The sequence below is a fragment of the Erythrolamprus reginae genome, chromosome 1 (genome assembly GCF_031021105.1).
Source record: "Erythrolamprus reginae isolate rEryReg1 chromosome 1, rEryReg1.hap1, whole genome shotgun sequence".
Taxonomy (NCBI): domain Eukaryota; kingdom Metazoa; phylum Chordata; class Lepidosauria; order Squamata; family Dipsadidae; genus Erythrolamprus; species Erythrolamprus reginae.
Window position 1 is genome coordinate 72,970,879 of NC_091950.1, and position 25,688 is coordinate 72,996,566.

At 36.2% G+C, this 25,688-nt stretch overlaps 1 protein-coding gene across 3 annotated transcripts in view; it reads right to left on the reverse strand.

Annotated features, from left to right (window-relative positions):
* Positions 1-25,688, reverse strand: part of NPAS3 (neuronal PAS domain protein 3) — an 826,368-nt gene that overhangs the window by 110,285 nt on the left and 690,395 nt on the right. For all 3 annotated transcript variants that reach the window (XM_070755787.1, XM_070755777.1, XM_070755797.1), the window contains one exon: positions 11,109-11,283. In XM_070755787.1, the coding sequence (XP_070611888.1) occupies positions 11,109-11,283 (175 nt within the window). The remainder of the gene's footprint in view (positions 1-11,108; positions 11,284-25,688) is intronic.

Consider the following 25,688-nt stretch of genomic DNA (forward strand, 5'->3'; position numbering starts at 1 on the left):
CTTTTCTATAGAAAGACTTTCTTTAGTGATTTAGCAGAAGTCAGGCTCTAAATAATTTGGGGGTTGTCCTATCTGTGCATGCCATCTTTGCTTTTTTCTTTGTTGTTATTGTTGTTGACCATGGCATTGGTTTCTGTGGATATGAAATTCCTGAGCAGATGATGAACTCAATAACCAAACAAAATTAAAACGAAGACACAATATAGGCTTCACTACACACATCATCATTAAACTTTAATGGAAACTAAACTATAATAAATTTTAATATTTTCAGAAAAACATATTAGAATAAAAACTGCTGGATCCAAATTGAGGATTATGTTTTTGCCTGATCTGCATTTTTATGTTACCCTTGATGAGCTGGAGCAAATGGGGGGGAAATAATTTCAATAAAAATATGAGATCATTGTATATCTTCCTTTAAAATTCTATTACCAGTGCACAGCTGAAACATGCTATTATTTCTAAGAGGGATGCAACTTCTTCAATACTGACAAAAGTATGCCAGTCAATGGTTTCTTAAATCTCTTCATCAAACTCATATGTGATTGATGGTTGTTTCTTGATTAAATTATATTTTTGTAGGATATTTAATTTAGGACTTAGGTTAAATATAGATTAGTACATTAGGTGATTAAAGAACATTTGTCTTGTAGGACACTTAAGTCATTTGTTTCTGACACTTGAGAACAAGCTAGCAAAAAGCCACATAATGTCTCAATTCTTAAAAACAATTGATACCAAAAATCATATTAATGAAATGTTAATGAAATTGGAATTTTATACTGATCTGTGCAAATTAAGAATTTGTAGCAAAATGGCAAAGTGTGCTACCGGTAGGTAATTTTATTTGTTTATTTTTAAGCCTCAGTTCTGATCTATCCTTCCTTAATCATAGTAACAGAGCTTAGATGTCTTGTAATAAATTCATTTAAAAATTCCTTATTTTGATGGAACAGATCCAACATATTAGAGCAACAGTTTTCCCATCAACTATAATTTATATACGGTATGCTGTGCATCTAAAGTATTCTATTGGTTAGATATCAGTCAGATACAATAGCTGGCATATGTCAACAGATTCACTGTATATAAATAAGCAAGAATGTTTTAAAAGAACTCATACATATTATATTACTGTATATGAAAATATATATTTGTTGAGTTCATATCAAATGAAATGAAAAAGTTCAGTTCTTGAGTTTAATGAGAAAAAATCTACAATTTGAAGGGAGCTAGAGTTACTTTTTCCCTATAGTGGGTAAAGTAACTTTTGTACTTCAACATTGAAATAACTTGGGGGAACATCAGGAGGAAATCTGCATTATTTCGTCTAATTTGTAGCATGTTGTAAAAATAAACAACTCAGATCCCCAGGGCTGTTCCCATCTGGAAATGTTCACAAGCACAAAATTTACATTAAGAAATGGAAGGATGCTGTCTCATACTGATTATAATAACACAGTTACATTTGATTCCATATTCTACCAAACTGCAAAGAATAATGCCCCGTGATTAAGCAAGAATGTTTTAAAAGACCTAATACATATTATATTATCTAGAGTAGTATTTTGATTTTGGGCACTTCCCCACTGCCTACTGTTAAATTATAAACCTTTTGGATAGGAGTCAACCTATTGCTGCTCTGGAGCAATTCCTCCAATTGATTAAGGTACATTGTTGATTACTTGCAATACAAGTCTCAACTGATTTGCCTATAGCAGACTAATATTAGTTATCCTGCTGGGGACAGTGATATTTAACTGAGAACACAGTTGACATATTCATCCATTTGAAAAGTCACTGCTATCAGAGAAAAAAGCCCTTAACCTATACCTGGACATTTAGTATAGCTACTTATAACACATTTAATTTGCAGTCTGTTCTATTATATTATTCTGTGCTGCTGGAAGAGGCTGCAGAACAAGGACAAAGCAACACATTATGCTTATAATATTCATTGGATGACAAACAGGACTGAGGGAGTGCTTTGTTTCTCCAAGAACCCAAAGCATTCATTTAAAGACTACACAGCCCAACTAAATAATAGAATCATATAACACAGAAACTGAAGGGACCTTGGAGACCGTCTACTATTAAAACATCTTTGATGAAAAGTAATCTGCTTTTTAGTTAAGCACTTTCAGGGGCCACATCCTGTAGGGTTTTAAAGGTCAAAACTAGCACTTGAATTGAATTAAACCTAGAAGTGAACTGGCAATCAATGCAGTTTGTGGACCACAGGCTGAAGCCAAAATTTACTTTTGGCATTGCATTTTTGGTTAAAATTGTAGTACAATGATACCTTGTCTTACGAACTTAATTGGTTCCTGGACGAGGTTTGCAAGATGAAAAGTTTGTAAGACAAAACAATATTTCCCATAGGAATCAATGGAAAAGCGATTAATGCGTGCAAGCCCAAAACTCACCCCTTATGCCAGCCGAAGCACCCATTTTTGCACTGTTGGGATTCCCCTGAGGCTCCCCTCCATGGGAAACCCCACCTCCAGACTTCCATGTTTTTGTGATGCTGCAGGGGAATCCCAGCAGCGCAAAAATGGGTGTTTCTCTGGCAACAGAAGTCTGGAGGTGGAGTTTCCCACCGAGGGGAGCCTCAGGGAAATCGCAGCATCACAAAAACATGGAAGTCCGAAGGTGGGGTTTCGAGGACTTCCGTGTTTTTGCGATGCTGCAATTTCACTGAGGCTCCCCTTGCTGGGAAACCCCACCTCCAGACTTCCGTTGCCAGTGAAGCGCCCGTTTTTGCTCTGCTGGGATTCCCCTGCAGCATTGCAAAAACACGGAAATCCAGAGGAAATCCAGGGGAATCCCAGCAGGCAAAAACAGGCGCTTTGCTGGCAACAGAAGTCCGGAGGTAGGGCATCCCAGTGGCGGTGGCTTGGGTTTGTAAGGTGAAAATAGTTCGGAAGAAGAGGCAAAAAAATCTTAAACCCCGGGTTTGTATCTCGAAAAGTTTGTATGATGAGGGGTTTGTAAAATGAGGTATCACTGTATTTAATCTGAAAGAATTGGTTCCCCATATTCTATTTGATAACTTTCCGTTTCATTAAAGAAGCACATGCAAAAAATGGACTTAAAGGAAAAATAGAAACTTCGTAAGTATCAAGAATTATTGTAAGATAAGCTTTATGTAATATCTAAATCATTAAATTAAGTACAGAATCATTGGAAATCCATATATTATATATGCATGTCTCTCAGACTATCATTTGCAACTTGAAATTACCCTTAGAGATATTTTAATAAATGCCTTAAAGTTGTTAATATCTTCACATTTAACTCAATAGACACCAAAATGACAAAATCAGAGGAATATGATCATGATTTTACATATCAGATTTTTATTTTTATTTTGCATTAGTGAACAAGCAGATTTGAGCTTCTTCTCCCATATAAAACTTCTGGGAGGGTTTTAAAAATGTTTCAAGACCAACAGTTACCTTGTGAAATTGAAACAGCGTTCTATGCAAAGGTTATCATCAAGATATTCCCTTTGGGAAGCATATTTGTGCATGTGGAATGGAGGAAACTGAAGCAGCGGGCCATGTCTTTTTCAGTGCTCATTCTATCAAGATACCAGTTCTAATCTCATTTCCCTCATTGCTCTCTGAACAATCACAAATAGACTTGTGGCTTCCATTAAGTCATTTAAGCAATTTTGTGCAGTCTGCATCAAGGTATTGCCATAGCTTGTCAACAATCTGCTGGCTCAGCAAAGTAGACCACACCAAGAATGTAGTCTTCTACCAGCTACTAGGGCAGGGATTGTATTTCACATGCTTCCCACGTCATGAGGTTTGTTGGGATTTGCTTAAAAATGCTGCAATGCTACTGATTCCTACTTCTACTTTCCTTTCCCATCATTCTCTTGAACTCCTCCTAGTAGCTGGGAATGCAAAGATGTCTTGCATGATGGCAACCATATCTTAATCATCTGCGAGTAGAAAGAAATTCTGGGACAGAGTTTAAAATCAACTGGAAGCAGGCAGGTGAGGTGGTAGTCCCTGCTCCCTAGCAATGACTATTGTATTTTTCAGAGTATAAGGTGCACCTTCCCCCTCCCCGCCAAAAATAGGGTGGAAGTGTCAAAGCAACTTATACACCAAATACAGCCATTTTGGATTTCCCAAAGCTCCGCCCCCACGTTCCACTTTGGACAGAGGGTCTGGGGAACCTGAAGAGAGCTCCTTGGGACTGGGGAAAAACAGGGACCATTTTTGCAATCCCCCAGCACCCAGGAGTTCTCTGCAGTCTTCCCAGACCCTTTTCCCACCCAATTTTTGTGAAAAAATGGGCAAAAAAAATCACCCAATTTCCACAAAAATGGGACCATTTTTGCCATCCCCAAGCATCCAGTAGCTCCCTGCTGGCTTGCCAGACCATTTGCCCACCCAAATTTTGTGGAAAAAATGGGGAAATGCCCTGTTTTTCCACAAAACTGAGGCTGGTTTTGCCTTCTAATTAACCCATCTAGCATGACTGAAGGAGGAATTCTGGGAGTTGAAGTCCACTAGTCTAAAGACTGTCAAGTTTGAAGACCCCTGGGTTAAGGATTAGGGGTGCAAGGGTATTCAAATGTGGCAAGTTTAAGACTTGTGGACTTCAACTCTCATTTGTGAGCTAGCATGACTGGAGGATAAATTCTGGGAGTTGAAGCCCACTAGTCTTAAAGCTGTCAAGTTTGAAGTTTGTAAAAAGTGTACATGGTTGTAAAAAGTATACATTCTACTACATTGCTATTTTATTAAATAATATATTACCACACCATCTTGTTCAGAATACTTTCCCCCTTGTTTTCCACCTCTAAAATCTAGGTGCATCTTATACTCTGGTGCGTCTTATATTCCAAAAAATACAGTAGTTCTCCTTTTCAACAGCTTCTCTTCATCCACTCCAGCCAACAGGAGGGCAGTAGCAAGAGTTAGGTGAATTCAGCATTGTTCAGGTTGATAGGACGAAAGCATATTCCAATAGAGGAGAGCAAAACTACCTGCTAAAGTAGGAGGAATAAAAGTGGTTGCCTGCTACAGTTTCCTGAACATGCTGTATGCTTTTGAAGTTGTGAGAAACTGCTAAATTCTCTACAGATTTCACTATCCAGGACTGTTCCTCATCCACGAGCTGTATTTGGATGAAGGTATAAGGATGGTCTTTTCCAGTGTTTTTTTCAAATTTGGCAACTCACAAGATGTGAGCAATTCACAGAATTCTGGGAGTTGAAGTACACACATCTTCAAGTTGCCATGTTTGAAAAGCGCCTAGTCTATTTCCTTCCATGCATTAAGGGCACCAAATTATGCCTTTACATCCCTAATACGGCTCATAATTAATAAATAATAATAATAATAATAATAATAATAATAATAATAATAATAATAATAATAATATTTGGGGCGGCTCACAACAACATAAACAGTGTAGAAATCTAATTTTAAAATGCAATTTAAAATCCTTATAATAAAATAAAATAATCACAGAACCAATCAAACCATACACCAGCCTTGACAATTGGGGTGTGTGTTAGTTTCCCCATGCTTGGCAGCAAAGATGAGTTTTTAATAACTTACGAAAGGCGAGGAGGGTGGGGGCAGTCCTAATCTGTGGGGGGAGTTGGTTCCAGAGGGCCAGAGCCGCCAGTTTTCCAGTTTTCCCCCTCAGACTGACCACTTTTCATTCATGATAGCCCTACCACTTAAGTGAGGCTTGGGCTGATATCTCAGATGTAGTGAGGAACCCCAAATCTCCATGTTTCCTATGAATCATTAACTGGAAAATAAATGGCAATTGCATTTTTTCTACGCAATGTATTTATTTAATCATTTTTAGCTTGCTTTTGATTATTGCTCATTTGAAAATGAGCTAAATTTGCAGGCATTATAACCTTTTATGGGAAGGTGGCACAAGCCAAATTAAAGACAAATTTTTTTTTTTCCATTACAAATTGTCAATGCTGTATCATTTCTCTTTCTTGGCAGAATTGGGAATAATTTTCAGGCATAGTTGCCTCCTCTTCTGAGGAGATAAATCCGCCAAGTTTCAGATGATTAAAGTTCAAAGATTTTATATTGGTATGCAGCAACAAAACAAAACAAAACAAAATATTGGTGTTCTGGTTAATAAAAAAAATAGTGAAAAAGTAGCCCGCTTTATAATAAATTTATATTTAATAAATTTACATTTAATGGCATAATGTGGTACAACTCATTTTCTTCATCTTTGACTCACTAGACACATCTTCATCTATTTTGAAAAAAAGATTGGGATGCAGCCCTTGGTCTAATGAACTAGGCCTCATATGACTCTCGTGATGGTCTGAGTTTGAGATTTTATGCCATGAGGCATGCTATTCTATACGCATTGAATCAGCAGTGGGTTGGTCCCAGTTCGGCCTTGTTCTGTGAACCAGTAGCAGTGGTGGTGGGAGTCTCCGCCCACCTGCCCAGGACACTACTGCACATGCACAAAAGCATTGTGCGCACGAGCAAACCAGTAGCAACGGGTTTTAGAATCCACTACTGCATTGAATGTGCTTATTATTTGCTTAACTGTGCTGTGTCTTTATGTTCTTGCATGATCAGAAATATAATCAGTCAGTGACATCAACCTTAGCATTTCCTCACCAAACAGCTAATTATGCTTTTGACATTTTGGACTAATTTGAGCCTCAGTTATATACCCTATGAGATCCACATTTGCTATGTATATTTCCTGGCTTTTCCTCAAAGAGCTTGAGAAAAGTGCTGTAGATTATGTGGAACGATTCCATGACATTAATATGCTAGTAAAATTATTCTTCAATTATGTAGTCTCTAATATATTTTGCAAGGTGGGAAATGTTGATTTGTAGTTTTAAGAGTTCTTACCCTTTTGATAAATTCCAACAATCCCTTGTCTTGATTCAGTTCAGACACAGATAAAATATATCATTCCTGACAAAAAAGCATATCCATCTACCATTCTACAAACTGTAGAAATTATATGTATATTATTTAGTATAAAATAAATAGTGATTTAATAATATTCAAATAAAAATGCTGCATTAAACTGCGTCTATTCCTCAGTAATATGGCATAGATTTCCTATTTTTTTTAGAATTCAGTGTCTTTGAAAATGGCTGGTTTTTCACTTACTGAGCACTTAACAACAGTTACAATGAATTTATTAAAAGGAGAGTACAGCAATCATAATCCCAAGCCTGCAGAACCATTAAAAGTAATGAAAAGACACAAGCAGATATGCGGAAAGTAAATTAACCATTCAGTCCGAATGGTCCAGAGGTTCCAAGCTTAAATTGTCCGGGGAAGTCTGCTGCAGAGATTCTACATTGGAATGTTCAAATATCATGCACTAAATGGGCAATCTTTTGTACTGTTCAGTTTTTAGATTAAAAGAAAACCTGTTTATTCGATAAAAAAATTACTTGATGATATGGAAGCTGACATTTCAAGTGCAGACTAGAAATTACATGCCTCACACCAATAATACTTTCTGTAAGTAAAGTTATTTGCATGCATGCCTACGTCTTCACCCAATTGAAACCCCATCTCAACATGGTTTTAGGTCTTTTCATTTTATATCTACCACATTTTTTTCTTTTTGGTAAAGCCTCTTTGGAGTGTCTCTCGGATGATTTAAAACAGGACAATAAGAGAATTGTCTGCTTGAAGAAACATAGTTCTTATTACAGTGCCGTACCAATGCTTCTTAGGTTAACTTAGTCACTTACTTCCTTCTATTACAATGCCAAATGTTATTTAGATTTCAGTCATTTAGTAATGCTACACTGAACACATCAAGCCTTCTGAAAAATTCCATACCTAGTAGTTATTTCATTTTCATAATAATATGGTGATATCCTTTCTCCCATCTTCTCAAATTACACACACATTTTTAAGTACTGTCTCTAACAGAGACAATTAAACAGTTAAAGAGATGATAACAGAAAATTTCAAAAAAACATATTTTTGTACTATTAAGATAAGAAATTCTAGTTAATCATTATTTAGGGATGTAAGAAACTTTTAAAAAGATGACAACTTTTTAACTGGTGATTTATATCAGGTATTAGCTAAATTAGTATCCTACTTTGTTCTTTGTCAATGCAATGTAAAATGAAACTTTCTCAATAATTTATATAAGGAGAATAATAGTCACAGTATTCACAAAGATTTAAAGATATATATGATGAAAGGAAGGAAGGAAGGGAGAGAGAGAGAGAGGGAGGAAGGAAAGATTGATTATTTGGAAAAGTGTTTCTAGGAGACATGCTTTGCATTTTCAGATTTAATTTCAGAGATATTTAATTTTTGTATTTTAGATAAATAGATTCAAAGATAGTTAAAGAACGAAATTCATTTTTAGGTTGTCCCAACAAAATTTGATGAGAGCTACTATTAAATGACCAAACTGGTATTCAAGTTAGGTGTTGAAGGTGTCACTCCCAGATTGTCAGATCAATGGAAAGTGATACATATTTCAATGCCAAATCCATAACATAACATAAAGAGTAGAAGAGGACTGGATTTGTTTGTTCATGGAATTCTATAACATAACCAGATGGAATGAACCAATATGACATTTGGGTAAGGAAACCAGGGAGTTTGAAGAAAAGTGAGAGAGGAAATAAGAAGGAATTTGCTTGAAAAATAGAAGCAAAGGAAAGATCAACTCAAGGATGAATGAGTTAACACTGTGCTAATCAAAAATAAATTGAGAAGGCTTGGCAGGAGACTAACCTAGTGGCATGATATGTGTGGAAATTGGGGTGACAGAATTTTCTGAAGATAAAATCCCGTGAATTGCAAAACTGCATGAAAGGCTAAATAGTTGAGATAACATGAAAATTCCCACTAGAGTAAAGTTTGAGCCCTTCATATTTATAAGAAACATTTTAATACTATCTTTATCAAGAATTACAATAATTACAGTTGTATTTCTGGTTCTGTGATGATTGTGGAGCTTCGTTAAAGTTTGTTTCATTTTAAAAACTATGACTGCATTTCCAATCCTTGTTTATGGAATGCAATTCCCACATATTATAGATCATATTTGTCATGTCTAGAACTTTAGTAACGGGAAAAATATCCATAAAATCCATAAAATGAAAGTGGAATTTTAGGGAGACAAGAAGCACACTTAAAAGACCATGTAAAATCTTATTCCCACTTATTCATAAAGAATTTATGGTACTCATGTAAATTCTGAAGATTGGAGCAAATATTTTTTAGATCCTGGCATAGATAAAGATGAATTTATATTCAGTAAGATGCTACACTCAAAAGATAATAAATGCTTTGAAAAATCTTCATCATATCAAATTACAGGGTTTTTTTGAATATGCACAGCATAGTCACTAGAGTAAAACCAGTTACTGTGATTTATCTTGTTTTTCAAATCAAATCTCAGTGAAAAAAGAGAATGTTAAGAAAAAACCACAATAAACAAGAACCTACTGCATTTTCTTCCATATAGTTTAGCAAATTAAATGCATTTTAAATATTTCATGCGGTTAAAACCTTATACCAATTATTTGAAAGTCAGCAACCATGAGTTCAGCGGGCTTGCTTCTGAGGATACATGCACATGGTTGAAAAACAAATTTATATCAATAAAGCAGAATATTTGTAGTTTGGGGTTGAAATGAGGGATCCTGGTTCTCTCTGAGTTTCTTGTTTTCCTGCAGACATTTCATTACCCAAACTAGGTAATATCATCAGTCTAGCACTGATAATGTTACCTAATTTGGATAATGAAATCTCTGCAAGAAAACAACCAAGTTCAGAGAGCACCAAGGACCCCTCAAACAAATTTGTTTTTAATCTGTCCTTATATCCTCATAATTATTGTGTGTATTACCCTGTTCCCAATATTTCCAGATTTCCACCTGGAAAGGCTTCTATTTAAAAATACACTGTTATTTTTCTGTTTGTTCTGATACTCAACATAGACACTCAGTTTACTGCTCTTTATGAAATGATCACTAATAAAATACTTTTGTCTTATGAGCTTGCTTCAAAACAACAGATCAAGTACAGTACAAACATATTTAAATAGTAGAAAAATAATTTCCCAAGTAAGCAAATAAAAGGCTTCAAATCAGCCTTTGTACTTCATTAAAAATCTTAAACTTCTCATGAGAAAAATTAACATTTAAACTACCGCTGCTTGGCCAAGCACTCCACCACACAAGAATATGAAATATCTCCTCTAAAAAAGTACAAAAAGGACAAAACCACAAATGTGGAACTTCAATTAATTTAAAGCCCCAATCAGCAAAGAATAAATCCTTCGCAGATCTAATTACCAGAGCTCTCGGAAGACCCAGACCGACCAGCCAATCTTCCTCGTGTTTGAACAGCTTGATGAACTAGGGGACTGATGGATATCAAGTCATTTTGTTTAATTTATAAATGGATTTTCCCCTAATACTTAAATTATCATCAGTACAACACAATGAAAATGGGAACATTCAGAATGCAAAGTCTATAAGAGGCCTGGGAGGAATTCCAATGAGGAATGTCACCTCTGTTCATTCCTCTATACAATTGATCTAATTAAATACTGAGGGTGGAAAGGCAGTTTAAAATGTAGCCATTACTGTTTTCTTTTTAGCCTTAATTTATCTGTTCACATCTTTCAAGTACCTTCTGATGTTAAAAAATAAGAACTAAGAACTCTACAAGTCCCCTAGACTTTTCATTCTTCACAAGCTCATATTCATAAAGCTTATTCAGTGATTTTCCTGAATAATAAATAAATGCATTACTTTTAATTCCTGCAACAATAAAAGAAAATGAGATACGAAACCTGAGCCTTTTCAATAATTTGAAAGAGAATCTACATCGACTGGTACTTTCAGTATGCTTTGTTCAACCAAAATTAGAGCTTTGCTATTACTGTATACTTATTAAAATGTCTCTTTATTTCCAAACCTCTTCCTTATTTAATTACTGCTTAGAACCGAAAGCTGCCTTGAATTGTTAAATACAATTAAACCTATTCATCGTCTTTTCACATCGTCAACATGAGCTCAATTATTTGGTTAAGGTCCTGCCCACCAACCTACTCATTCTGATTGTAATTCCCACCTGGCTCAGGGGTCTCAGACTGAGAAGATGAAGATGCTGAGCTAGCTCCATCCTCAGCTGTTCCCTGCGAGAGAAGGCCTCGTCCCGGGGGAAGTTTCATGCCCAGCTGCTCAGCCATCTCCACGTGGTCACCAGGATGGACATAGTCAAACACACTGCTGCCTGTCAGTTCCACCTATGGGGTAAAAGCACGAGAACAGGATACATTAATGTAAGTCTTTCTTTTTTCATCTGGAATCTATTATAAATGCATCACTTCCATCAGTTCTAAAAAGTTGGAAACTTGAGATTTATGTAATGAATATTAAAGCTCTGATATTGAAAATTGTTTGTATCTTTTATGCAACACATATATCAACTGACAAATAAAAACGGCATTTTCGTGAGATCATTTAGGCACGGAAGCAAAATTCATGTGATTAGAATATGTAGTTTAGCTGCAACTAGCTTTCCAAACCCCTATCCTTAATTGACCCCCAAAACTGATTTGCATTGAAGAAAAGTCAGCTGAAACACAAGCTCACAGTTCAAGCCTACAAAATGGTTTTTTCTTTAAGATGCAACTTTCTGAATATAATCCTGCATGAAATATGCACACCTTTTGAAATCAGCACAACCTTAACAGAATGCAATGGCATGTTGCCAGGCTCTGTGCTATTGGAAGACCCCCACCTACAATTAAGCAAGCACTTTGCTTTTCCCTGATTATTTATTTACTATATTTGTAAATTGCTCCAATCTTAGCACTCTGGGTAAAGTACAACATAGGAAAAACAAACCACAGACATATAAAGAGTAAAACAATAATGAGTAAAAAAGCAACAGAGAGAGGTGGGGAGAAGGAGAGTAATTACACCAATCAGCGGATCAGGAAATGTAGCCTCCCCCCTCCCTCCCCCAATGATATCTAATGCTTTAAAGATAAACATGTACTTATGAAGTTCTGATCTAATAAATTATTCTATCAATATTCTAAATCATGAAATAATTGCAATATAGGATAGCATTGCTGAAAGGTGTCAGGCACCCTTCAGTCACATGTAGAAATGGATAACAAGTTACATTTGAATACTTAGTAAACATAAAGTTGAAAAGTTATTAAATTACAGAAAATAGCTACAAAAAAACTATTCATTACATACAAATAATTAAAAATATAAATATTAAAAGATTGCAGTGACTTAATATTTAGAACAAATTGCCCCTGCCAAAATAAAGAATGAATGGGGGGAAAAGAAAGAAAAGAAAAAAGAAAAGAGGAAGGAAGGAAGGAAGGAGGGAGAGAGGGAAGGAAGGAAGGAAGTTGGGGGAAAGCTTAGAAGTAACGTGAGAAATATTATTTTACTGAAAGAGTAGTAGATGCTTGGAACTAACTTCCAGCAGACGTGGTTGGTCAATCCACAGTAACTGAATTTAAACATGCCTGGGATAACATATATCCATCCTAAGATAAAATACTGGAAATAGTATAAGGGCAGACTAGATGGACCATGAGGTCTTTTTCTGCCACCAATCTTCTATGATTCTATGTTTCTGTGTTTCTATGTTTCTATGACGGACGGACGAAAAGAAGGAAGGAAGGAAGGAAGGAAGGAAGGAAGGAAGGAAGGAATCTGAGTAAAATGTAAATGCTGTCATGTTAACTCAGAAGTCCTGCTATATACCATAAGGATAATTTCAAGTTAAACGTGGATATTTGGATTGCAACCAGACTTACAAATCACACATTTTCACTTGTTATTGTCTCTTTAATTATTCATTAAGACGAATTCAAAGATTTGTGATAGAAAACTATTAGTCACAAGGTTGAAGAAATCTTACAGTTTGAGGTAGAATCCTCATTTTACCATTAATTCCACTGATGACATGATTTTTAAGAAATTTGATACCTCATAAAGATTTAGCTGATACTCAAACTTTACTCTAATATGATAATTAACAACAACAACAAAGTACCACAGTGTCTTGGTTGTAGGCTATTTTTTCCTAATCTCTTTCTGGCTGTAGAGATCAAGTCAGGATTGGAGGATCTTTTAGAGTGAGCTGGGCCAGATAAGGCCTTTTCCTGAGTTGTTCTGGGACAAGCTTCTAAATGAGATATTGGGTAGTTCATAATGAATACACAAATATTGCCTATGCCGGTATACTCTTTTCCACTGCTTTCTATTAGATCAGTCTGTTTTTCAGTGAGCTCTATTTTTTTCTGACTGGCAGTAGCTCTCAGACCAAAGCCTTTCTTATCCTCTGATTCCCCCTCTCTCCCCAACACGGGTCAGAGATCAACTCTGACTTTCTGCATGCAAAGCATGTACACTCCTGTAGTCCCAGAAGAAGAGCAATGCTGCTATTAGGCATTGTTCAACTTTAAATGCGTGAAGATAGTCTCATTGCAGAGGCAAGTAGCACCCTCCACCTAGTGTGCATGTATTTGTGTGTAAGAAGCCCAATAATAAAGGGAAATTGAGGCTGACATATTGTCTCAAGTGGCAATGAGGTGATAAAACTCCCCAGAAGATAGAAGGTAGTTTTAATCTGCAGCAGGGTGATCATTTTTTCAGAATACTCCCTATGTAAAAACATTATTTCTAAGCATAAACAATCACAATAGAGATTGGGTCTGACTCTACCATCTTGGATTGCTAGATGAAGGCTTTTATGACCACTAACATTATTTCTCCTTTTATTTTACCTTTACCCAATTCCTAAGAGGTCAGTAAGGGGTGTGCATAAGTGTACCATCATGTCTATCATCCCTGTCCTAAGTTTCTCTCTTACTAAGATCATGTATATAAACAGTGTTATTTCTTTGTATACTACGATACCCACTTGACATAACTAACTAACTAACTAACTAACTAACTAAATAAATAAATAAATAAATAAATAAATTAAAAAAATTCAAATAATATTAAATCAATAACAATGCAATGGCTACTAAGAGCTAAGGTGTGTTGATTTAACAACAAATATTTATTTTATTATTTATTTATTTTATTTATTAGATTTGTATGCCGCCTCTCTCCGAAGACTCGGGGCGGCTAACAACAATATAAAAACAAATCTAATATTAAAACTCCAATTTAAAGAACCACTCATACATACAAGCATACCATGTATAAATTCTATACGCCTAGGGGGAAGGGAAATTTCAATTCCCCCATGCCTGACGACAGAGGTGGGTTTTAAGGAGCTTGAGAAAGGCAAGGAGGGTGGGGGCAACTCTGAGGGGGAGCTGGTTCCAGAGGGTCGGGGCTGCCACACAGAAGGCTCTTCTCCTGGGTCCCGCCAAATGATATTGCTTAGTCGACGGGAGCCGGAGAAGGCCCACTCTGTGGGACCTAACCGGTCGCTGGGATTTGTGCGGCAGAAGGAAATAATTATTACCTAAATTATCTGTGGCTTTCTAGGGGTCTTGTCATATTTTTGTTCTAAAAATTCTCCCAATGCTGAATGAAAACAAGTGTGCCTCTAATCTAGCAACCAATCAGACTCGTTTTACCCACAATGTAATTCATTTAATTGGTAACGAATCCAATGCACCATCCAAATCAAGGCAACATTAAAACAAAACCTGTAACAGGCAATTAAAATGATTTACTTAATTATTTGTTCAATTTCTTTATTATTTATATTCCATTTTTTTATGCCGCTCTTCTCCTTAGACTCAGGGCGGCTTACAACATGTTAGCAATAGCACTTTTTAACAGAGCCAGCATACTACCCCTACAATACGGGTCCTCATTTTACCCACTTCGGAAGGATAGAAGGCTGAGTCAACCTTGAGCCGGTGATGAGATTTGAACCGCTGACCTGCAGATCTAGAAGTCAGCTTTAGTGGCCTGCACTACTGCACTCTACCCACTGTGCCACCTCGGCTCAATCTTTAGCTGCCCATCTATGATTCTAGGTAGCTTACAATTCCAAAAGTATAAAATAATTAAAACAATAAAACATTTAAAAAATAATAAAAAACAATACTCATTTAAGGATACCAAATCTCCATATCTATCTCCTTAAAGTACAATTAGGCAAATAAGTAGGCCGTATCACATAGTCACCGATCAAACGCTAATCAAAACAATTCTGGTTTTTGTTTTCTGCTCTAGCTGAAGATTCTGCTGTAACCAAAGATTCAGAATAAACTTAAGAAGCATGTAGCACACGTGTCTTTTATTGTAGATTATATACAATATTTTATTGTATATTGTATATTATAAAGAATTGGCCTTCCTCCTTTCCTTCCATCCGAGACCGCCTTCTGCCGCACGAATCCCAGTGACCGATTAGGTCCCACAGAGTGGGCCTTCTCCAGATCCCGGCAACTAAATAATGTTGGTTGGCGGGCCCCAGGGAAAGAGCCTTCTCTGTGGCGGCCCCGACTCTCTGGAACCAGCTCCACCCAGAGATTAGAACTGCCCCTGCCCTCCTTGCTTTCGTAAACTCCTTAAAACCCACCTTTGTTGTCAGGCATGGGGGAACTGAGATATCTCCCCCGGGCCTATTCAATTCAATTTATGTATGGTATGCTTGTATGTATGTTTGTTTAATAATGGGGTTTTTTAATATTTTAAATTGTAAATTATTAGATTTGTCATGAACTGTTTTATTGTGTTGTGAGCTGCCCCAAGTCTACGGAAAGGGGCGGCATACAAATCTAATAAATAAAATAAATAAAAATCCATCCATCCATTTCTATAGCTGCCCATCTCAGACGGTGACTCTTACAATTGAAGAAAATATATTACAATTAAAATACCAATAGCAATTTAAAGCAATAAAAACAATGAAAACATCCCAATTAAATATACATAGCACGTATTACCACAGCGCAGACAGTTGGTTACTCCTCAACCTTACTCTGCAACAGACAACAAGGGATACCAACAGTATTGCCAGTGGTGTGCTGGTAAATGTATAACAACCTGCTCTGCTGTCTCCATAGCCCCTGCTGTTCCTTGCTGCAAGCCACCAGTCAATCAGCATGCTAAATGTCGCACCTCAGCTCTGCTCAACTGGCTTGCAAATCTCCACAAAGTTTAATAATCACATCTTTTAAACTGCCACTAGCACACCACTGTATATTATCGTACTGTATCTTTGATTGGGAATATATTATTAATGACACATACCAGGAGTGTCAAACACGTCATCAAAGCGGCATCACGTGATGTGACTTTTCTCCCTTCGCTAAACTGGGTGTGAATGTGGCCAGCACGCGACACATATGGGCTACGGACCGCGAGTTTGACACCCCTGACATATACTGATAGAGATTCTGCACAAATGGTTTGACTCTTTTTATATAATCAGGTCTTGAATATACGATCATGTGCAGGATATATTTTTGAAGCAGATTTTTGGGCTTCCATTCATTAAAATTAGGGTGAAGGCTTCCAAGTACAACAGGACTGGCTAAATTTGAGGAACAGCTCACCAAAGTGACCAGATATTATAACTTGAAGAAACACACAAATTATAATGCAGCGATTTCTTAAGAAGAATCTCCATCCAGAGGAAAAGGCTATTTACCAGAAAAAAGAATTGGAAGCTAATGGTCAGCAAAACAAAAGCTTTGAGCATAAAGCATATTTTCAACAATTCCTCTTTTCTCCTCAGAGTCCCCAAGGCCTTTTCTAAAAATGAAATGGAGTCGTAGTGTCTGCAGCTTAGCACTTTGCTTGTCTTCTGGTCCTTGGGTCTTATTAGATCCAGCCAACATGACCATCATTTGATAGGGATGCCCATAATATGCTGCCCCAATGGCCATCTGATACATACTTACTTGCCATAGAAAATATTATTATGGTTCTTACACATTTTTTCTTTATTGTTTGTCAAAATTTTGCTTGACGCGATTTATTCTTTGTAACATTAGATTGTTTAAGATTGTTTATTATCAGCCAGCAGGCAAATCTGAATAGAACCATAGGATAAAGGAACCATAGGACCCAGATATTAGAATTGCCCCCACCCTCCTCGCCTTTCGTAAACTTGTTAAAACCCACCTCTGCCATCAGGCATGGGGGAACTGAGATATTCTTTCCCCCTAGGCCTTTACAATTTACGCATGGTATGTCTGTCTGTCTGTCTGTATGTATGTATGTTTGGTTTTTATAATAAGGTTTTTTTTAGTTATTTTAGTATTGGATGGGATTGTTTACATGCTGTTTTTATCATTGTTGTTAGCCGCCCCGAATCTACGGAGAGGGGCGGCATACAAATCCAATAAATAAAATAAATGAATAAATGAATGAATGAATGAATGAATGAATGAATGAATGAATGAATGAATGAATGAATAAAGTTCAAATATGTGTGATTTGTGATAGTCTCCAGAATAGTCTTCAGATTAAAAGTCATTTATGGAATAAGTACCTTGACGACTCAAGAAGTATGGAAATATGTTTTTAATTTGTTGCAAATCTTTATGGCATATAACTTTGTGCTGCAGTCAGTATGGCAGCAGGCTTCATTGTTGACCAGTGTTAATAATACAGACTTAGCATACTTAGTTGACCATTGGAACATTTTAAGGAAGGAATTTTGAGAGAAAAACAATGGCCAGAAACGATCAAATAATTTACTGAACTGCTCCAATACATTTCTGTGCAAGGCAAATGTGCCTTTTTAATTATCACTAATTTCAAACAAACCATAATTATAAAGAAAAATTAAAAATAGTCATTTTATTAATTTCATTTGATATCTCAATTTCTCAAATTCAGTTTACCAAATTACTGCAGTGTGAAATGCTTAGCGGCCATGCTTACTATTAACAGGATTATTGACATATAATCCCTTCTTCCCACGGGGCAGGAATGAATTTGTGACCCTGATTTATGCTTTGTTATCATATTCAATGAAGGAAATGTCAGTGAAGAATAATCCTGTGAAAAATACATTTAGCAGTAAAATAAAACAATCTCTTTACATGCTAACTTTTCTAAAAATAAGCATGTCAATTTCAAATGACGGCTTACCGAAACTGTTTATTTTATAAGATTGTCTGCAACTGAAATATGCTTAAAATGCATTTGGGGGCTATTAATTTAAAATGCAATTCCCAATTTACACATACTAGAGACAATTTTTACTTGACACTGTATTTTATTTTAGGCTTGAATGAGTTAAATAACATGCTTTTTATTCATCATTCTTTCTATTGAATTGCTTTTATTTAGCAGCAGAAAGGCACATTGCTAAGGGAAAAGCAAGGTTATGAAATAAAGAATGCACTTGAATACATGGGGTTTGGCAGAATGGTCTGGTATTGATTCATTATTATTATAACATTTATATGTTGTAAGACACTTCTAGGCAAGTTTTTGAGGTAGTTTTCCTCCCCCCCCTCCTTCCTACGCCTATTGGTTTAGTTTGTTAGGATGGAGAAACTTTTAAAACAGATTGGAAAGAACTCTGCCTACATGTACACAAGAATCAGTTGTATAGCATACACATGTCTGTCTTCAGATTTGATGTTTAGCTTATTTGCTCCTGAAATTGGTTTATGAAAGGCAGGATACAAATAAATATTGTAACTATCTTTTTTCAGAATAGTATTTTTAGCTCTTTAATTATTAATACAAAAGTGTTGGAAATCAAGAGTTCAGTATTAATTAGCAAAAAGATAGCTATATGTATGCCTCATGCCAAATCAGTGTCGTTGACAGGATTTCCCCCTACTTTATTTTCAAATTAAAATGTATTTATATTCTACATTTGCCATTAAATTACGGTAAGCTGTTTCTAGTTAAATGTTGAAAAATACTTTGCAATGCAATCAATCCACTAAAATACATTGTAGTGAAAGAAAAAAAGTATTTGCATGATCTAGTACTATGCAGCAAATCCCGTATAACATTTCTATTAACAGGTAAGAAATAACAGTCTAGAGAATATGATTTGGCAGATAGAAGCCTCATATTGACATCTGCTGATTAATGTGTATGCTTTCCTGGATCCATAGATATAGGAGTACTGTATTAACTTTTCAACTCCTTAGTCACTGCATAGTTATTATTGGTTATTATTGAGTCTTCGGAGAGGGGCAGCATACAAATCTAATAAATTATTACTATTATTAATTATTATTATTATTATTTAAACATAACTGATCATTTCCCTGTCCAATTTGTATCAGGTCTGAGCAGAAGCCAGTTCCAACATCACTATAGGATCAGGATTGTGTAATAATTATTATAAGGATTCCAAATACTTGCTGTCAAATGAAAAGAAAAATATATTGAATTTTGGACCAAAACTAGATGCGTATAGGACACTGCTTAAGCTGAGCCAGGATACTAATTCCTCTAATCAATTATATGTTTGAATACAAGATTGGATTTGAAGACCTCCAAGGTCCCTTCCAGCTCTATTCTGATTCATTGACTGATATAATAGTAGTGGTTTTCCTAAATTTCAAGCTAGAGACTTTCCTATCCCATCTGGGGATGCCAAGGACTAAATGTAGAAACCTACTGCTTGTACAAAATGTGTCCTATCTATAAGTATAGACCTATCTGAGGAATTGACAAAATGACAGGGTAATATTCAACAAAGCTCTGCAGGGTAATAATTTAGAGGGTTCCCTCCTTCCCAATTAGTTTTAAGCCTCCTCATAATTCTGAGTCTTTATTAATAAACAAAAATGTATCCAAAAGAAATTGTGGACTTGCTTCTGGCTTATGGTACCCCACTATTGTACCCCATTGTTTATCTGCTTAAATCCATTGAGATATACTTTTGGAGAAGTCAGATATTACCGGTATGCACTCAGCTCCGTTGTTTTTTTTGTATCTAACACATGCCTGTGTTTGATTAAGAATTAATGAATATGTTGAAATTAAAATCAGAATGTCAATGGGAAGCATGGATTAATTATTGGAATTCAATGATTTCTGAAGCAATATGCTGTTCCTAAAATATCAAATTCACTGCTTGAATGTTTTGCTTAATGTCTTTTGTGATGGCAAGTAGTTGTTTGCTAAATTAAATTTAATACACCAGTTATCAATATTCTTGAAACAATATTCTGTCAAATATCCCTGAAATAGCTACATAACGCCCAGAGTGCGGCAACTCATTTATGTTGGGCCCACATTTGAAGATCATCCGTAATCATTAACAGTGCTAGGTTGTCAAGTGATACTGTGATATAGAAACATAGAAGATTGACGGCAGAAAAAGACCTCACGGTCCATCTAGTCTGCCCCTATACTAGTTCCTGTATTTTATCTTAGGATGGACATATGTTTATCCCAGGCATGTTTAAATTCAGTTACTGTGGATTTACCGACCACGTCTGCTGGAAGTTGTTCCAAGCATCTACTACTCTTTCAGTAAAATAATATTTTCTCACATTACTTCTAATCTTTCCCCCAACTAACCTCAGATTGTTCCCCCTTTTTCTTGTATTCACTTTCCTATTGAAAACACTTCCCTCCTGAACCTTATTTAACCCTTTAACATATTTAAATGTTTCGATCATGTCCCCCCTTTCCCTTCTGTCCCCCCTTTCCCTATACAGATTGAGTTTATTAAGTCTTTCCTGATAAGTTTTATGCTTAAGACCTTCCACCATTTTTGTAGCCTGTCTTATATTGTAAGCTGCCTCCTGAGAAAACTGAACAGAAGTAGCTATTCAAATGGTCAGCGACCTCCTTATTCCCATTAATGTATGTATTATCTCCAGTACTAAGCTTTGTGATGTTGTAGTTTTTCTTCTTCCTATCACTAATATATCTGAAAAAGGTTTTATCCCCTTTCTTCACAGATTTGGCAATTTCTTCCTCTTTTGAAGCTTTAGCAGCATATATTATCTGTTTCGCCTCCTTCTGTCTCATTTTATATACCTCTCTGTCAGCTATACTTCCAGACTCTTTATATCTCTTATAGGCAGACTTTTTTTCATTGACTATAGCCCTTACATCATTACTAAACCATAGCGGTTTCTTCTTCCTTTTACCTTTAGTTATTTGCCTTACAAACAGTCCAATGGCTTTTAAGATGGCCTTCTTTAATATAGTCCACTGGGCGCTTGCTCCTGCCATTTTATCCCTGCCCTTTAATTCATTATTTAAATATTTCCCCATTTTATTGAAATTTGTTTTTCTGAAATCCAATACTTTGGTTGTAGTATAGGATTGCTCACAATCAGTTTTTACATCAAACCACAAACATAGGTGGTCACTGCAACCTAGGTTTTCTCCCACCTCAACCTCTGAAATCCGGTTCCCATTCGTAAAAACTAAATCCAAAATATTCTCCCCTCTAGTTGGTGTCTTAACCAGCTATGCCAGAGCTGCTCCTGTAAGGGCCTCTACTATATTCATACTTTTGCATGTAAGGGCACTAGGGATATTCCAGTTAACATCAGGCATGTTGAAATCACCCATAATCACAATATCTCCCTTTACTGCCATTTGGGTAATTTCATCCACCATCTTTTTGTCATAATCCTCAGATTGCCCTGGAGGCCTATAGATCCCCCCAAATCTAATGACAGAACCCTCTTTAGTTTGCATGCACACCCAGAGAGTCTCCAGCTCTTTACATGTATTCTGAATTAGTGTTGCTTTTAGACTTTCCTTGACTGAACATATGACTGGTGCAATATAGAAAAAAATATGTTGTTTTCTATTTTCCTTCTGGCCGTTTTTTAAGTACTGAAGTCAAAAGACTCCTAGTGGTTCACAATATAACCATAAGAAACAATAATACAATACAATGTCTGTGGTAGAAACTTGAAATTATTGAATAATAAAATTCAACGCACTAGCTCCCACAACTCCCACCAGATAGACACTTCACCCTCCAACAAGTATAATGTACCAACAGGTCAATGTCTATTCCAAGTGACTACACAGATATATCTTTTAATAATCTGGCCCTTCAGAGTTTTCAATACAGTACCCATCAACATCCATTTTACTGCTAGTCATTCACTTATTTTATCTTTCTCAGCAGTATAGACTTTTCAAAATGCCTGGTCTTCACATACTACAATGTACTCAGAATATACTAATTTGAGACTGGTCATTTGTGTGACAAGCGAGAACCCTGGGTTGATTTGTGGTAGCTAAAAATTCTTAGACGCACACGTATTTTTAGCACCTCAAGTTTTCTTCCCTGAATAAAGGCACTAAAAACTATGAAGGACAAGGTGGAACCCAGAGGTGGGTTCCTCCCAGTTAAGACCTGTTCGCCTGAACTGATAAGGACCTGCTGGTGACATCACGATGATGTCACAAAACCAGTTCAGTTGATGCTGGTCTGTGGGTGCCACCATCTTTTTTTGAATTTTTTTGGATTATTTAAAGAATTTCTTTTTTTTTGGGGGGGGGGGGGGTCTGTTTTCTTCTTCTTCTGCACATGCTCAGAAGAAATGATATCCAAAAGAAAGAAATAACAGTTGGACTTGATTTGCAATTTGAGAATTACAATCTGATCTGTTACTGCCAGATGTGAAGAAAAAAGTAGTTGGTTTGAATATTATAGATCTGCCAGGAAAGATTGAAAATAATATGAATACAAGAAATTCTGGGATAATGGAGTTGATGAAAGATGAACTGGACTTTCTTCGCAAGACAAACACTCTATTGTTAAGGAGAAGTTTTCAACAATTGATTCTTCAGAAATATTTACAACAGAGACTTATAAAGTTTGGAAATGAGATGCAATTGTTGGGGAAATTCCTAATTAAATTTCCAAGAGAAGGTTTTATTATTAAGAGCTAAATAGGGATATTTGATCTTGAATGGATCAAAGATAAAAAATGGATTGATTTATATAGATAAGAAACTGTGGTACACTCTCTCTAAGTAAAGTACAATAACATATTGTTAACAGAGGGCTTTGAATTTTAATTTTGCTGTTTAATCTATTTTTTCTTCATATATATACAATGTATGCCAGGTCAAATTGGGTTGCAAATAGATGGAGAAGAATACAAATTATGGACCTGTTTTACAAGGTGGAGAAGCTATTATTGCTGAAATATATCTGTTAGTATTCAAATGTGAGGGATAAATATGTGGTTTTGGTTTTTGTCCTTTTAGTTCACATTTTTTGAAATGTTCCTGTCTAGATTTGTTTTGTTTAATCTTTTGTTTGGATTTTGAATTCTATTCTTTTGAATAAAATTATTTTTTTTAAAAAAGAAATATGTACACTATTTATTTAGAGAGGGACAACAACAAGGGGGGAAGAGAAAGGGAGAGGGGAGAGAGGAAAAGAGAGAGAGATTTTTTAAAACCTGGAACTTTACCCTCATACTCTATCTTTTTTCAAAGGAATCTAATTCTGATAACTAGGCAAAAAATAACCAATACAGTGGTACCTCATCTTATAAACGCCTCTTCTAATGAACTTTTCAAGATATGAACCCGGTGTTTAAGATTTTTTTGCCTCTTCTTCCGAACTATTTTCACCTTACGAACACAAGCAGCTGCTGCTGGGATGAAGGGGTTTCTTCCCCCCCTTTTTTTGAAGAAAGAAAAGGGAGGGGCTGCTTGGAGTAGGAAAGATTTTGCAGAGAACAACATGCTTGCAAAGGCACTGAAAGGGTGTCTTTTTAAGAAAGAAAAGGGAGGAGGGAGGGGCAGCTTGGGGGAGGAAAATTTTTGCAGAGAACAACGTGCTTGCAAAGGCACTGAAAGAGTGTCTTTTTAAGAAAGAAAAGGGAGGAGGGAGGGGCAGCTTGGGGGAGGAAAATTTTTGCAGAGAACAATGTGCTTGCAAAGGTACTGAAACGGTGTCTTTTTAAGAAAGTAAAGGGAGGGGCGCCCCCCTTGCCTTTCTTCCTTCCCACTCACCCTTTAGCCTAGCCTTGCTTCTTCCACCCGCCCCCTTTAGCTGCTCCTCCCTGTCCTCTGTTCACCTCCCTTCTAAAGTTTGGGATTTTCCTGAAGGATTTGCACACATTATTTGCTTTTACATTGATTCCTATGGAAAACATTGTTTCATCTTACGAACTTTTCACCTTACGAACCTCCTCCTGGAACCAATTAAGTTCGTATGATGAGGTACCACTGTATTTCTGAGTCTGGGGAATTTTTCTTCAGGAGGAGCTGCCCTATTTTTTTATTTAACGCAACAATGCATTTATTGTGGTCTTTTTGATGATCCACTCCATCAATTAGTTTGTTTTAATTATCCCTAATAGAACTAATTAGGGGTCATCCTTATAGCTGCTTCATATTAATTTTACAGATGTCCTCAATTGCAACAGCTGAAACTGATTTTATAAAATAGTTGAATCCTCCATTTCAGTTTTTCTAAAATCTGGCATCCAAATCAATGTGGAGGCAAGCTATTTTACTTTCAAAATATTCAACAAACTTGTGACAATGGATGATGGCTTAGGCAGCCCAGTCATTAGATAGGCATTCATGAACTCTGAACAATTCAGAATAGCTCAGCAGATGTAATGGAAGTACAATTAAAAACCTTTTAATTGTTTTTTAGTATAAAAAAGTTTCAGCATCCATGTGGCGTGTTCATTAGCTGCTAGAAATTTCATTCTACACAAGGATATATAAAGTCAAAGAGAGAATTAAGGAATAATTATGTTAATAAATTGCCTCATTTCACCATTCTAGCACACTGGCTTCAACAACTCAAATCATAGAGTATCAGAAATCTATTGGATTCCAGAGGCAAGGGAATTTCAGTAATCCTTCTTGTGGGAAGTAACAAGTAGCATGAAATTAACAGATAATCTACCCATTACCCAAAAGGTCATTTGAAACTCTATGTTCTGATTACCCCTCTCGCAAAAAGAAATATTTTGAGAATTTTCCCATTGTTAGGCAAATATCTAGTAACAAATTAGATTACCTTGATCATATTCATTGATACCCAAGATGATGGAATAACAGGCTGGGCAGAGGAATCTGCTACCATAATCACTAGCTTCATTAATATGATAGAAGCCATAATTCTTTTTTTAATATGTTTACAACTACACACAGTACACATTTAAAAGGCACTGTGGTTTGGCCACTTGAGTTGCACTCATCATTTTGGTGACAGTGAAGCCCCTGACTCCTGGCACCAAAGTTGACTCATACATATTTTTCTTTATGTGTGCACAGTATTTGGACACCAGGAAGAAACCCATGGGGGATAATAGATATTAAAGAGAAACTACATCATTTTCCCAATTCCACCTCTTAGTGTATACACAGATAATGAAACAAAATACAGTGGTACTTCTACCTAAGAACGCCTCTACTTACGAACTTTTCTAGATCAGAACCGGGTGTTCAAGATTTTTTGCTTACAAACCTGAGCCTCTGAAACTAACAGGAAAAGGCAGGAGAAGCTTACGTGGGGCCTTTCTAGGAATCTCCTGGGAGGAAACAGGGCCTTCACCCTCCCTGTGGTTTGCCCAATCGCACACATTATTTGCTTTTACATTGATTCCTATGGGAAAAATTGCTTCTTCTTACAAACTTTTCTACTTAAGAACCTGGTCATGAAACAAATTAAGTTCGTAAGTAGAGGTACCACTGTATTAAAAGACTAAAATAATAAGCTGAACTTCACACCTTATCTTGTAATTTGCAAAGTATCATACAA